The 15,770-nt window shown below is 52.6% G+C and overlaps 1 protein-coding gene across 4 annotated transcripts in view; it reads right to left on the bottom strand.

Annotated features, from left to right (window-relative positions):
• Positions 1 to 2,504: 2,504 nt before the first annotated feature.
• The window catches only part of ACTN1 (actinin alpha 1), a 100,681-nt gene continuing 87,415 nt past the window's right edge, over positions 2,505 to 15,770 (bottom strand). For 2 of the 4 annotated variants that reach the window (XM_086709434.1, XM_086709437.1), the window contains exons 14-22: positions 15,298 to 15,438; positions 14,316 to 14,498; positions 13,875 to 14,009; positions 12,545 to 12,724; positions 11,635 to 11,781; positions 10,648 to 10,728; positions 10,143 to 10,208; positions 8,788 to 8,946; positions 2,505 to 7,402 (exon numbers count right to left, since the gene is read on the bottom strand). In XM_086709434.1, the coding sequence (XP_086565560.1) occupies positions 7,244 to 7,402; positions 8,788 to 8,946; positions 10,143 to 10,208; positions 10,648 to 10,728; positions 11,635 to 11,781; positions 12,545 to 12,724; positions 13,875 to 14,009; positions 14,316 to 14,498; positions 15,298 to 15,438 (1,251 nt within the window). In that variant the 3' untranslated portion in view covers positions 2,505 to 7,243. The remainder of the gene's footprint in view (positions 7,403 to 8,787; positions 8,947 to 10,142; positions 10,209 to 10,647; positions 10,729 to 11,634; positions 11,782 to 12,544; positions 12,725 to 13,874; positions 14,010 to 14,315; positions 14,499 to 15,297; positions 15,439 to 15,770) is intronic. The other 2 variants (XM_086709436.1, XM_086709435.1) reach the window with 2 other exon arrangements.

The following is a 15,770-nucleotide window of genomic DNA, read 5'->3' as shown; positions in this document are numbered from 1 at the left end:
AGCATCTTCAGATAGTAGTGTGGGAGGGTGGAAGCCTTAATGGGGAATCGGGGTTCTTTGCATTACTTAACATCCACTCTACTCCAGGCAGCGCTTAGTGCATAGGTGTGCCCTAAAATATAACCTGGAGAGACAAGTTTGGCATAAAGAACTGCTTTCCCATTGCCTTGAATTATAAAAGGGGAATTTTGCTCCTAAACCTGGGGTCTCCCACAGGTGCCCAGTGATAGCTTTCTGAGTGTCCACATGCCTGGCCACCAGGATCCCCCAGCCCTCTGCAGGCACACAGAAGGCTCTTTCTCACCCTGCCAGCCACTGGCTGCACATGAAGAAACACGCAGGCAGCCCTGGGGGAGGCGGCAGCCCCTCCCTGCATGCTTGGTGTTCCCTTCTCGACGTGGCAGCAGGGACGGATTCTCCAAAGCAGGTCCAAGCGTTCTAGAACCGTATTCGGACTGGGCGTGGGACCCCCTTGATGCTCCTCTCGGGTCTAAACCGGGGCTCCCAGGTGAAGCCACACTCCAGGCACTCCCTGAGAATGGGCTGTGTGTTTATTTGGGTTATTCCCAAAGCAGCCTCTAGATGGCTGTTTGCGCTGTGAGCTCCGTGGGCAGCGGGACTGAGTGGAGAAACGCTGTGAAACAGTTGCAAAACCCGTGCGTCACAATCAACCCATCCAAGGGGTAAGGGAGCTGGTATTCACTCTTCCTGGTAGCTACTTCCCGGTAGCCTGCCTCGTCCTCAGGCCGAGTCTCCTTCTGTGGTTCTGGGGGGAAAGTCCCCAGGCACAGAGATGCAAGAACCATAGGTGGAAGTTTGCTGGATATTGGCGGGGCAGTGCCAGCAGCTGCTAGAGGCTGCCTTTGCCTTTGGCCGTCGTGTTGACCCCAGTGCCCCCTGCCTCCAGCCCCTGATCTGGGGTGGGAACCCCTTCCTTCCCACTTCCGTGGATGATGTCACGCTGGCTGGCCAGCATCAGCACCGGGAGAACCCACTCCTTATGCGAGTTTTGCGGGGAAGCAGAGCCTTTCCTGTTGCTTGCCGTAGAGTCCTGACACGCCCACTCTGAGTCCAGGTGGCCTGGGTAGGGCTGCGCCCTCCAATCTAGGCTGAGCACCCAGGCCAGGCCAAAGCCGGTGAGCAAATCTCATTGCCCTGGCTGAGGCCAACATGTGACATACCTCCGGGGGATGTCATTCTCTTCTCAAGGGCGTCTCTTCGTCTCTTCTCTTGGCTAGACTTGAAGTTGCAAGGTGGTGAGGCTGGAGCCCCTGGCCATTTTGCCACCTCAGAAGGAGAGCCCGTTTGAGAATGGAGTCAATCCAGGGAAACCACGTCCTGCTGGCCTTGGTGAGCCCCTGTCTCAGGCACCTGGGAAGACAGCATTACCTCTGGACACTTCATTTATTCAAGTCAGTGAAACGACCCTTCTGGCTTTACCAGCGTAGGTTGGGTTTCGTGACTCTTGCAGGCAAGTGTCCTAATCGTTAGATCACCCAGCAGCTCCTGATTATCATCCACAAATGATTCGAGGTTGGGTAACAAGTTATCACATCTAATTATCTCATGCTGATTGTGTGTGGAAACAAAAGAGCCCTCTCTCTCTTTTTCTTCCTGCCTCTCTCTCCTCCCACGCCCCTTGGCTCCAAACTTGGCTGTTCTGCACAGGGCACTGGGCTATGGGTCAGGAGACCTGGGTTCTCACCCTAGCTTTTCCTCAACCTACCCCTGTGACCTCGAGCAAGCCAATGCTCTCAGGCTGTAATCTTCTCCTCTGTCAAATGGAAAGGCTGGACTTTGTGACCTCTTCAGTTCTCTAACACTAACATTCCATGGACATCTTTGCCCTTCATCCCACATTTAGCTCGTCACTGAGGCCCACTGAAGCTTCCTTGGATGTCTCTCAGCCAGCCCTCCTGCTATTACCTTGGAAGAGGAGTGGCTCCTCCCTTTCTTCCTGAAATGCTGCTTTCACCACTGGGTCTAAATTTAGAACTAAAAAGAATTTTGCAGTGAGTAGAGCCTGGGAGGGCTCCCTGGGAAAATCTGGACGGACAAGGGGACATCTCCGTTAATTCCGATCCTCAGAGAACGAAACTGAGATGAAACTTCAGCTCCTAATTTTCCCAGACAACTCAGTGTCCTAGACTGTGTCCTGCCTGCAGCCCTCACCCCCTCAGCCCAGGGCCGCTAACCAGTCCACCCACCTCCTGTAGGCCCGGCCATTCTGGCCCTTTTGGGGTTTCAGGGTTTTGTAGCTTCTATCTCCCTCCTCTGTGGACTAGTGTTTTTAGGGTGAGGGGCTCTGGTCCAACAGCTGTGGCAGCCTCCCAGGGGCCAACATTGCAAACTCAAGCTTTTGAAGCAGGAGTGGTTTCTCCAGAGCCTCAAGCCTATAACATGGGCCCCTGGCGTCAGGGAGGCAACCAGGCTCCCGTGAGGCCTGAACAATGGAGCAGGTGTGAGTTTCCTACTACTGCTGTAACAAATTACCACAAACATAGTGGCTTCAAACAACACGAGTTTATTATCTTATACAGGCATCTACCTCAGAGATATTGCAGGTTTGGTTCCAGACCACCACAATTAAGCAAATATCACAATAAAGCAAATCAAGTGAATTTTTTGGTTCTCCACTGCATATAAATGTATGTTTACACTATACTGCAGCCTATTAAGCGTGCGACAGCATTATGTCAAAAAAAAAAAAAAAAAGATGCGTGTGCCTTAATTTTAAAATACTTTATTGACACAGAGACACGAAGTTGGCAAATGCTGTTGGAAAAATGGCGCCGAGAGACTTGCTCGACTCCCGGCTGCCAAAAAATTTCAACCTGTACAAAACACGGTATCTGTGAGGTGCCATAAAACAAGGTAAGCCTATATATATAGTTCTGGAGATCAGAAATACAAAGTCAGTAGCAGGGCTGCATTTCTTCTGGAGGTTCTAGGGGAGAATCCATTTCCTTGTCTGTTCCAGCTTCTACTAGCCATCCACATCCCTCAGTTTATGGCTCTACAGCACTCCAATCTCTACCTCCACCGTCCCTACCTCTTGATGAAGGCCCACCCAGATAATCCAGAATATTCTCCCCATCTCAAGATCCTTCAATACATCTGCAAAGTGCCATCTGCCATGTGCAGTGGCGTAATCACACGTTCCAGGGATTAGGACGGGGACGTCTCCTGGGGACTATTATTAAGCCCACCACAGAGCTCAAAGACCGGAAGAGGACTCCCCTTAATGGTATTTTTCTAGAACCAGGCCTTTTGCCTCAAGAATTTTTAAAATAGCATAACAAAGCACAGCTAATTTTTTTTAAAAAAAACTATATTAATACTTATTGTCACCTATTAAATGCCTATCGTGTGCCAGGCACAAAAGGTAAGTGGCATTATTGATGCCATTTGGGGAGGTTATTTACCTAGCTGGGGAGTAGAAGGGCACACCTGAGCCCACGTGTCTCCTTTGAAAGGCACTGATGTCAAAAGAGGTTGTATTCGTTCCCTCAGTGACAGGAAGGCAGACCCTAGTCTAAGGCTGGGTTTAGGTGGGACGACTCAGAGGCACCCCTCACCACACACGCCACCCTTGGACACCCTCCATACTGAGCAACCCTACCTGGCACAGGCCAAGGTACTGGCAGAGCCTCTGATCCCCTTCCAACCTAAGGAAATCTTAACTGTTCTCAGTTGTGGTAACTCACTCACCACACTGACTGTACCCTTTGAGCATTAGTCCTGTGTCCAGGGGACAGTTTTGAGTTGGTCCAGTGATGGAGGACACAGCAGATTCCTGAGACAGGCCTGGGACTTGGAATGGTCACAGGATCTCAACCAAACGCTTGACAGGCCAGAGAGAGAGGAGCTGTTTTCGTAGACTGGCCTTCATCAGGCTGTCACCAAAGTCCCTCCAAATGTATGGACAGAGGCAGATAAAAATACAAGAGAAACGCATGCTCTACATAGGCAAGAGAGTCAATGAGCTCATCCCAAGGATGCAGGAACAACCAACTGCCACCTGCATCAGGACAGAAAATTCCACCTACCCTATCATTGCAAGTAAGCTGGAATTGTTTACAATGAAAATTGGCAAAGGGTGAAACATAAGAGATGACCAGCAGGTGAGGGGCATGGGCTCGGGGCACAGCAAACAGCACTTGACTATTGGAGTCAAGGCCATGAGTTCACCGGTGCCTTGGGTGAAATCTAGAAGTGGGTGAGCACTTCATCTTGTGTCCTGGTTTGGAATCGCCACATGACAGATGTCACAATTCTGAACCTGTGACCCGAAAACCCAGCAATGAGCCACAGGGGAACTTAAAATCACCTATGTAGAAATAAGTAAATGGATGAAGTAAGTCAGACTCTCAGTATTAAGATTCTGGGGGGGGGGGGGGGGGGGAGGGGGGTTACACAGTTTTATACTCGTGACAACCTGTGGCTTAATCTAAGGAGTTTGAACACATAAGAGAGCCCAGCACCTATCTGCTTTGGGATTTTCATCTGGAATGTGTAACTGAAATTAGATGCATGATTTTAATTTTGGAGGTGTGAGAGAATTGTTAGTAAACAGCTTTGCACTGCTCCAGAGAACTTGATTTACATTTATAATACTTCAACTGCTTTGTGCTAAGACTTTGCTGCTTCAATTTGAATTTGCCTTGGTGGGAGTCTGATGTACTGGAAAGAATGAAAATTCGTAAATATGTTTAAAATATTTAAAGGAACTTAATTATTTTGGGAAATTTAAACGGGGTTGTTTGTGGGTGGTTAACTTAAGATGTATGAATGATTAGGACAAGCAAGAGTGTTTTTACTTTTACAGAAAAAATCATATTGTCAATATATTAAGACAAGTGTGGTGACCTAAAAAGCTTAAGAAACAGGTTTTAAAATTTTTATCTCTTTAACAGATTGAACATTTAAAGTAACTATAGTCATTTGCCCATATACAAGCACGCTTGAATATTGAAAAAATCAAATAAGGGAATTTCTCTAAAGGATGTGGAATAACTCAGTAAGCATACTTGCATTGAAAGGACTCTTACACAATTTCTTTTTTAAAGCAAGCAGTGAAAAGGTTGATTGATTGTACCTCTGGAAACTGTGGTATGGTAAAGTGCTTGCACCCCAGGTTTAGGAAACTTTCTGGTTGGAACAATTTCTCCTTCTCTTCAACTCCTGTCCCACTGTACCCTTGGTTAGACTTGCGTATAAATAGCTGAAAGAAGCCATCTTATGTATTGGCCTCTCTCAAAGGACTCTGACCTTCCGAGACCAGCCTCTGGCCTTGTTCCACGGCTCTCCCCGTGCAGCTATACCCACAGCAGACCGACGGCTGAGCATTTTCTGGACTTTTTACCAGCCAGTGGTAACACTGACAGGAATGTTTCCCAAAGCAAATGCCAACCTCTACCCCAGGTCCTTCCTTCTGAATGGCCTTCTTGCCTCCTTCCCTGGGAAGTGAGTATTCCAAAATGTTCTAATATTCTTGGAGCTCTATGTGTTACCGCGATGGCTTTCCAAAAGCACTATTATTCCCACTTAACAGATAAGGGAACTGTAGTGCAGTTTACCCATTTGGGAAATGGCAGTCTACTGCACTATTACTGGTATGATCACTAATTGTCTTTATTCCCTGTACTTGAAGTAAAAGCCTCAGGGAGGAGAGACAGGTAAGGAGAAAAAACTACAGAAGCCAGAGCAGTGCACACAGATCCCCTGGGGATCTTGTTAAAATGCAGATTATGGGGTGCCTGCATGGCTCAGTCAGTTAAGCGTCCAACTTTGGCTCAGGTCAGGATCTCACAGTTCGTGGGTTCGAGCCCCACATTGGGATCTGTGCTGACAGCTCAGAGCCGGGAGCCTGCTTCGGATTCTGTGTCTCCCTCTCTCTCTGCCCCTCCCCTGTTTGTACTCTCTTTCAAAAATAAATAAACATTAAAAAAAAATGCAGATTCTGAGTCTGAAAGTCTGGGGTGGGGCCTGGGACTCTGTATTTCCAGCAAGCTCCCAGGTGATGCTGGACAGCTGTTGTCTGTGGAACATTTTGAATAGCAAGGGGTGGGAGGGGTTTTTGAGACCTCAGTGCGTTCCCTTGTAGCAAAGATACAAGGAAGGGGGGCATAGAGATGTCACAGAGCTGTTTCATGCCACAGAAAACAAAGGTAGGACTTATCATTAAACGGCCCCTTCCTTTAATGGGTCACATCTGTGACCTTATTCTCAACTCACAGGAGCCTTCCGAGGAAACCACCTTTTAAAATAAAGGGGGTCGCCTGGGTGGCTCTTTCAGTAAAGTGTCCAACTCTTGGATTGACTATGCCAAGGTCATAAACATATTAAGGTTGGGTACAGGTGGCCCCCATCATCCTTGACCCCACACACACACTTCTGGAAAACAGTAAGCAAGGAGCAAGCAAAAAGCGGTCATGGGAACGCTGTCGCTTTAATATGGTGTGTGACAAGCAATACCAAAGTTGTCCACACTCTCCGATCTTGTTCTGACCATTTTTAATAGGCAATATTAAAATTAAAGGGAAAATAGTGTGTGCTGATAAAGAACCTAACCACACTTCGGGACTTAAAAACGAGAAGACAAGCCACATAAATTCTCTTCCTTAGAAAACAGCCATTTCAAAAGATTTTCTTTAATATCATAAAATATTTTCATGGACAAGTGAGCTAGCAAACACACATGCACCAATGTGCCTTTTGACAAGATCCCCCCACCCCCACCCCCACTCCCACATCAAGGTGGACATGAGATTGGCGAAATGAATACAGCAGATGATACAGAGAGGAAAAAAAAATCGATAAAAAGTATGGAATATAACATTGTGCTTGGTTATTTTCCTATGTCACAACAAAACAAAACATTTCGGTGCAAACAGTTAATTTTTCCTCTTTTCCATTGAAGTCTGGTGGAGAAAAAAATACTTTTTCTATAATAAAATATGTGGTTTTTTGGTGTTTTTTTTTTTGTTTTTTGTTTTTACTTTTTTTAATGTAACTTTTTTTTTTCTTTTTTTTTGCAGAAAATAATTTTGTAAACTGTCACTTTGCGGGCAGGGCGGCTCGACGCCACGTGGGTCCCGGCTCGCCTGGTTCGAGGGCTCGAGGCTGCGCGAGGAGACCAAACCCGGGCTGGGGTGGCAGGGTGGGGTGGGGGGGGAGCAGCGGGGGCGCAGGGCGGGGGCGCACAGCGGACAGGGCGAGGGCGCTGGCCGGGGCCGGCGGGTTAGAGGTCGCTCTCGCCGTACAGCGCCGTGGAGAAGGACATGTAGTCCAGAGCACCGGGCACGGCGTCGGGGCCGGTGTAGGGGGCCATCCGGGCGATGCAGTACTCCGCCTGATCCGGCGGCAGCTCTCGGCGCAGCTCGTCCACCGTGATGTAGTTCTGCAGAGAGAGCGGGCGGGGCGGCCGGGACCCTCACTCAGGGCGGCAGGAAGTGCCCCGCCCTCCCGCTTCTGGATACGCAGGCATGTGTGTGCACACATATCCACGTGTACACCAAGTATACACGTGTGTTTATTATGCATACACAGGCATACATATACACCACGAAATACACAGGCATTTAAAATCTCCTGTTTGCCATTTCAACACCGACTTTGGCCCGCTTCCAAGCTAATTCCAAGTGGGAACTGCACCTGTAATTTCATGTACCACTCTAGTCTGCAAGAACCATGGGCAGGATCAACACCAGCAGGTACTCTGGTGGAAGACAGGGGACCCCACACCCACTCAAGCTGGGCTCTGTGGAGGTCGTGTCATTTCAGCAAATACAGTGAGCATCCAAGTTTGACACCGGCTGCTGTCTCCTCCACTACGTTGGCAGGTCTTGGGCCTGCCCCCGCCCCCGCCCCCGCCCAGCCTGGCTCCCAGTCCAGGTTATCTGCTTGCCCATGACAGGCCTCCTTGGAAGCTGCTTCTCTCGGGAGCTTCAGGCTCCAGAAGGGCTCACTCACAGGATCTGACCCACAAGGTGGGCTCCTAGCCCCATACCCTACTTCTTGCCAGAGTCCCCTAGGAACCAGTTTCAAGGAGGGTGGGGTTGATCAGATCCCTCCAGAAGTCAGGAGACCAGGCCCCAGAGTCACTTCAACAAGGTGGTTTCTGAGGGTCATTCCAGCTCTAGGTATGACTCTGATAAGGTGTCCCTGAACTTAAATCAGACCTTTAGGAACCTCTATAGGTTCAGTCTTTTTTCCCTTATGGATTGAGGCATAAATCCCTATTGGCTTTCGTTTTTTATAACTGAATCTCTCCCGTCTGAAAGGAAAGGATGGCATTAAGGATTAAAGGAAATCTGGCCTCTAGAATCCCTGCTTTGCTAGTTTCCCTTGGTGCTCCCACTTTCCCACTGCCAGGCAGGGAACTTGGGAAATTTGGAAACCAAAACGGATTGCTGCTTGGGGTAGACAAATGCGAGACATGCTTCCCTCCTGCTCCCCTCCAACCTTCCACACCTATGCCCAGAGTGACGTAAGGGTGACATCACCCTTACATCACTCAGTCACATACCCCCCCGACCCCCACTCTACCCACCTCTGCCACTCATCACTCCATCCCAAGTGTGAAGGAGTCCCACGCCCTGGCAGGAGACCCCTGTAAGCTAATATGTGTCCTAACACCTTAGCAGATGCCCAGGCATTACAGAAATGGGTAGAAGTGGACAGCACTGGGAGGCCCCAGCGGGAGGAAGAGGCTATGGGGTGCAAGTGGCCTCCCCTCCAGATCAGAGTGGCCCCTGCACGGTGCCCACGCCATAGCAGACCCACCTTGTCCCCAGCCAGGATCTTGAAGGAGGCCATGACTTGGTCTGCTGTGTCCGTGTCGGCCGTCTCCCGAGACATAAAGTCGATGAAGGCCTGGAACGTCACTACCCCCAGGCGGTTGGGGTCCACAATGCTCATGATGCGCGCAAATTCTGCCTCTCCCTGGAGAGAAGAGCCAACCCCAGGCCTGTCAGCCTCTCTGCCTCACCCCGCTGGGAATCTCTCCTATGGTCCTGAAGCCCCAGGGGGCTCAGAGTAGCCTGAGGCTGTCCGAGGCGGGGCGCAGCGGCCCTCTGACCTAACCTGGGCTGTCCTGAGGGCATGACAGGGACACAACATCTAGGAGTGGAGACCCGGTTCAGGCTTCCCGCCCCCTGCAGGTTCCCGGAGGAGCAAATGCTGATAATGCCGGTCACAGCTGTAATCACAACCAGTGCACGCCAGGCGCTACTCTAACCACCACACACATTTCATCTCACTTAACCCTCACCACGACCATAGGACACGGGCATTTATTATTTCCATCAGGCTTCCACATGAGAAACCCGAGGCCCGGACGGGCTTGGTGACTTGCTCAAGGTCACACAACCAGTAAGTAGTAGAGTTGGGACTTGAACTTGGATGGTCTGCCTCCACAGCCTGTGCTCTCCCCACCACCCCGTACTTTGTGTGTCAGACTTTGTGTGCCCAGCATTCAGGGAAGTTCCTTCATTTAACCCTGACGACAGGCCTGCAGGGTTCCCCTGGTCCCCAAGCTGGAGCTGGGATTTACTCCTGGGCTCCCCACATAGACAGCCTGCGCCCTTGCTCTGCCCTGGGCAGCCCACAAGCTCTGCGCTCTGCACCATGGCTCAGGAGCTGCCCGGCCGCCCAGGTAGGCCCCTGCTCTGCTCAGAAGGCCTGCGTGGGAGCAGACCACTGAGAAAGTTGTGCAGGTCAAGGGGCGGCAGGCGTGGCTGGAGCCCCCACCAGGGCAGAGACAGAAATCTCTTGCTTCACGAAAAGACGAAGTAGAGCCAACTCGGGGCCAGAAAGGCCAAACTACCAGTCCTTCCTGCTGGCCTTGGGGTCAGCCCCGCCATCTGCCATGGGAGTGAAAAAGCCCATCTCCACAGTAAGTACCAAAAGACAACGCCAGCACCGAGACGGAGGGGAGAAGGCCAGGCCTCGGGGACACGCACAGGCCACGAGGCCGGGCCCAGACTTCAGGGCGCCATCTTCCCCACCGACCAGAATCTTGAGGGCCCTCTGGGGAGAGCAGCCCCTAGCCTGGGGCCTCCAGCCTGCCCTGGCCAGGACTTGGCTTCTCTGGCCAACTGGCTGGCCCTCGCCAGAACAGAGGGTGGGGTTTACATTACCATGTTGTAACCCATGGAGATAAGGCAGGCGCGGAAATCATCTGTGTCCATCATGCCTGTCTTCTTCTGTGGGGCAGTAGCGAGGGTCAGAGGCAGGAGGAGGAAGAGCCGGCCCGGGGCCAGGAAGACAGGGAACAGATGGCCAGAGGGAAGGTCAAGGTATACGGTTGGGAGGTTTGGAGGGGAAAAGGAACACAGGAAGAGACACATCCACAGGGAGGAGAAAGAATAGGGAGGTACAAAAGTTGGTCCACAGGATGGAGGGCAACGAGGAGAGAGGAAGGTGGGCCCCGAGCAGGTTCCCACGAAAGACGACCAAGGGCAGAGGTCAGAGGTAGGAGCCCGACGCAGGCCAGGCAGGGACAGCAGGAGAAGACGAGCCCCGAGGCCCACAGGAAAGGGAAGACAGGGAGATCCAGACAGAGAGAGAAAAGAAAAAGGAGAAACGCGTTATTTCTCGCCCCGGATGCCACCCCTGAGCGTGCTCCATGCAGGAGGCGAGTACCTGGGGGTCGTTGCCAATATCATAACCCAAGCTGATGAGGCAGGCTTTGAACTCCTCGGGACCCAGCGTGCCGGAGTGATCCTGGGGCCGCCGTGCGCCAGGCAGCGAGCCATGCGGTGCCAGGGAGGTGGAGGCCGTGAGGGGAGGGGGGTGGGCCATGCCCCGGGTGGAGGGTGGTGTGTGTGGGGAGACACAGGGACAAAGGCATGCGGACGGAGAGGGTGGAGGGTGGAAGGGGCAGGGGAGGAGGGGAAATAAAAGTGCACACGGTTAGACACACGGACCAGGTCCAGAGGGTGCCCTCTCCCTGGCGCACACAGCCCTGCTCCGGGAAGCAGGCCAGAGGGGAGCACGGTGAGCCGTGGGGGTGCCCAGCCCACCCCAGCCCCAATGCCCAGACCCGGCTTTCTAAGAGGGCCTCACCCACCTCACCCAGGAGGCTGGAGGACAGTGAAGCAGGCAGAGGTGGTGGGCAGCACCTGGCCCCATGCTTCCACCCCTCTGGCCGCCCCGGAGCCCCAGGGCACTGGGAGGGGCAGCCCACACAGAACCCAGCCTGTCCCTGAGCTAGGATGAGAACCCATGACCTAACATCACTGACACTCCCATAGCGTCTCCTGAAGGCTGTGGGGTGGGGATGGGGGGTGCGGTGGGGAGGAAGCCTCTGCTCCTCTGTCCTGAGGCAGAGGCAAGTGATAGTCCCCACAGCCAGGGGACATCAGGCCTGCCCTTAAGGCCATGGTAGCCTTGCTCCCAAGGGCTGACCCCTCATGGCAGAAGAGCAAGCGTCATGGGCCAAACAGCCTGTCTCTACCCACTACATCAACTCTTGCTTCAGAAAAGCAGGGAAATTCACAGGACACCAGGACAGGTTGACAGCACTTCCTGCCCAGGAACTGGCCCGGCATGGCCGCCCATCCCCTGGGCAGTGCCCTCCAGGGCCCTGGGGCAAGGGTTGGGGGCTGCTCTAAGTGCAGGGGCTCTCACCCGGTCAAAGTGGTTGAAGGAAGCTCGGAACTCGTTCATCTGCTCCTGGCTGATGCCTTTGGCATCTCGGGTCAGGATCTGATTCTCCACCTCATTGATGGTCCTGGCGATGGTGGTGAGGAGCTGCTCCCAGCCCACACGGATGTGCTAGGGGTGCATGAGGGGCCTGTCATCAAAGGGCCCCCCCCCCCCCCCCCCCCCACCGCCCAGGCCCGGACCCAGGCCGCTCGTGGCTACTCCCTTCCCCCAACTGTCAAAATGGCCCAAGCAATCAAATCCAGCCTTCTGTCCAGATTTACAGCATCACCAGGACAAGGACAACACACTCTCTAGGACAGAGAACCCAGATGATGAGCAGGGAAGTTCAGGCAGGGCGGTGGCCTCTGCCTGGGACAGCAGAGACCAGAACTGACAGGGGTCAGGTCAGAAAGGAGGGCAGGTTTGGTAGAGGGAAGGATTAAAGAACAAAGCCTGGGTAATTCCCCGTATATCCTGCTCTGTGACCTCACGTATGTGCCTTCATGGCCCGAACAATTCATCGCCTGGAAAGCAGGTGCCTAAGCCAGTGTTTGGAGACCACCCGCATCTGAATCACCAGGGTGCTTGTTAAAAATTTTGATTCCTCAACCCCACCCCAGACCTCGTGAATCAAATTCTGGAGATGGAGCCTGAAAGTCTGCATACTCAACAAGCTCCCTGGAAATTCAGAAGGCCCTGAGGACTGAAGACCCCGAGCTCTAGGCGTGAGAAGCAGTGTGTATCCCCTCACTCCAAAGAGTCTGTCCTCCTAGTATGACCAGCTAGCTTCCTTGGAAGATGAATAACTGTCCCCTGCCCCAGCCCAGGGGGGCAGGGAGCAGAATGGGATCCGGGGCTCCCTTCCTGGAGGAGCAAAGCCGGCGCCACCCACCTCCATGGTGTAGTTAGTGTGCTTGTTGTCGAAGATGAGAGCCTCCTGGATGAGCTGGTGGTCGCCCTCCAGCTGGTCGATCTTGGGCTTGTAGTTGACGATGCTCTTCTCATACTGCCGCAGGTGGCTGAGCTGGTCCTCCAGGGTCCCGTGCATCTCAATGGAGATCCGCCCAATCTCCTGCTCACCCAGAAGGAAGCCCTGGTCAGACTACCCCGCTCTGCACCCCTAGGGTAAGGACTGGGGTGCCTAGGTCATCAGTCAGCCCCTCAGATGATTCCTCGGTTCCTACTCCAGCACCAGGGAACCCGTCAGTGGTAATTAGCAAGCCGAGAGCAAGACACATTCAGCAGGGATGCACTTTGGCATGGAAATAGCATCATAAAGGGGTATGAAAAACACTGTCATCATCAGATGAAATACTTCCTGTCTCTCAAGTAGCTCTCAACCTCAGAAAGGGGCTGCAAGGTCAGTTGCTAACCTAAATGCTCATTCCTCTGCTTGCCATTCAAACTCCCAGCCCAAGCCTGTTCCCAACTGTCACCCATCTCAGGGACTCTCTCTGTGCCCAGGGAGCCAGATTCTTCACAGCCTCAGAGCACCGGACTTACCTCCTCAGTGGCTATGCCTGCCTTGGCCTGCCTCAATCCCACCTGCCCCATGGGCCAGGCCTAATCCCCCTTCCTGTCTGTCCTTCATCCATGTAAACAAACATTTGTAAAAGCCCTTTCTGTGCGCTCAATTCGACCCAGCAAATATTTCCTGAGCACCTACTATGCACAATGTGCTAAGCAGATAGGGCTGGGGTACAGGAGAGACACAAACATGACCTCGAGATGGTCTTTGCCCTCAAGGAGCTCGGAGGGACACCATGCTCTAACCCTAGCAGTGCCCCCTTCCCTGATCTACAGAACCCCAATATCTGGCCCAACGATTCAATAAAAAGTTCTATGCCTGCCTGAGCCTCGGTTCTCTCTCTGGAAAGATCCTGCTCTTTGCTCAAGAGGAAGGGAGGCCTGGTTAGCCAAATAAGCTGAAGTAAGCTAGTCAGTTCCCCAGGCACTCATCCCTCCGTGGGACTTTCTCAGGTGGCTCTTCAGTGGCATCCATGTGCAGGTCTTCGCTCCCGAACCAGACATTGGGACCAACCCACCGGCCTTCCCTGACAGGCTCCACACCCTCTGTAGGGCAGCAGACCAATCTTGAACCTATTTAGGAATGCATTCCTCCACGAGTCTCGCCAAGGAGGAGACAGGGCAAGCCTGACTGGCTGGGATGGTGCTGGGAAGGGGTGGAAACCCCTATCCCTGCCTCCCATGATGGGACTTACCTCCATCTTGGTCTGAATCCAGGGCCCGATGACATTGGCCTGGGCTGCGAACTGCTTGCGTAGCCTCTCATTGTGCTGCTGGCGGGCATGCTCCTCCGTCAGGGCCTGGTCCCTCCGTGGCACCAACTGCCGCACCTGGGGTGGGAACAATCACAGAACCTTGGGAATGGACCAGCCAGCCACCTGCCCCATTCTTCAGATCAGGGAATGGAGGAGCCATGAAGGGAAGGGGCCAGTCAGTAAATAGAACAAGAGTGAACATGTTGACCTGTTCCAGAAATTCAGCCATTCATTAACTTGGCAGATGAACGCTTGCCATGTAATGATGAAATAAATAAATAAATAAAATCAATGAAAATCAACAACAAAAAAGGTAAAATCCCTGCCCTCATAAAACTTGCAATGGCTCGGCCACAATGTCCCACCAGCCCTTGGACTCACGTGGTCCCACTTGCTATTGATCTCCTGAGGAGTGATGGTTGTGTAGGGGTTGGTGCCCGCCATGTTGACGTGGTAGGTCTGGACAATCTTGGACACCTCGTTGTGGATACCCAGGATGGCCAGGCGTTCCTTGTCGGCATCAGGGAGGGTGGCCTTGAACTGCTCATGGGCTGTGGTCAGTCCCTGGATGCAAGAGAAACACAGTGACTGGTGCCTCGTGTGGGCAAGATGAACTACGGGAGCCCTACAGGTCCCAGGGTAGAGGTGGGTGGGAAGGCCACTGAAGGCATGGCCCCACACCAGCAGGGAGACCTGGAGCATCAACCAAGGATGCTCATGGCTGAGAACCAGGAGAGCAGGGCTGGCCACGGGGAGGTGAAGGCAGAGCCATTAAAGCAACCGCTTCATGCCTGTGGCTGGTAAAGTCAGGGGCGACCACCCTAGAGTGCGCACCCCCCCGCAGTCAGGTGGGGGACAAGTCTGCTCCCCAGGTGACCTCCCCCAACCCAGGCTCTCCCTCTGCAAAATCTTTTAAACCTAATACACCACAGCTGTATAAAAGAATGGGGAAGTGGTTTATTACAATGCAATGAGCTCCAAAATATTTAAAGATAAAGGGTTCAGAATACAGTACCCAACAAAAGCTACCTTTTGTGTTAAAAAGGGGTATGGGGAAGAACGTGTTAATAAATAAATCTATTTGCCTGCATGTGCAGAGACTGCGGGGCTGGGGGACAAAGGTAGGAGGGAGAATTTATCGTATATTCTTTTTACCTTTTTGGTTTTACATGACCTGCATAAATTACCTAGTCAAAATAAATAAAATGCAATTCTTCCAAACCTATCAACTCCTTGCTCGCTATCTCCATTCCCCCATCCTCTCCCTAGAGAGCAGTCATGCAGGAGTAAAGTTTGCAGAGTGAGGTTTCCACGGGTGTCTGGTGGGGGTGCAGCTTCCAGGGGTGAGGGGTCCGCAGCGCACCTGGATCTCCTCGATGGTGTGCACGATGAAGGTGTCCTGCAGATCCTCCATGGCCCCCTCCATCCAGTTGTTGAAGGGTGCAGCCCGCTTGGCATACTCCAGGTACAGCTGGTCAATGGTCTCCAGCAGTTTCTCTGTCCGCTAGGAATGGCAGTTGAGGGGAGGGGGTGGATAGAAGGGTTGCAGCAGAGTCAGATCCAGAATCACCACTCCCTGCTCCCCCCACCCCTGAACCCCCAAGGTTCTCCTGGCCAGCCACAAGGGGTCCAAGTCTGGAAGCACCAGACTAAGTCAGACCGAAAAAATAGACTTTCTCTGGGACACTGCTTCTTAATGTGGGGTCTACAGACCATCCCACATTGGAATCACCCGGCCTGGCCCCCGGTCTGGTTTGTAGATAGGAAAATTCTCCAAGGGCTGGGGTTGGGCTGTGAAGTGCACTGAACGATGAGGGGGAGGTATGGTCAGGGCCA

This window comes from Puma concolor, chromosome B3 (assembly GCF_028749965.1).
Source record: "Puma concolor isolate L17-30 chromosome B3, mPumCon1.1.hap2, whole genome shotgun sequence".
Classification (NCBI taxonomy): Eukaryota; Metazoa; Chordata; class Mammalia; order Carnivora; family Felidae; genus Puma; species Puma concolor.
This window is presented reverse-complemented; position numbering and strand designations above follow the sequence as displayed.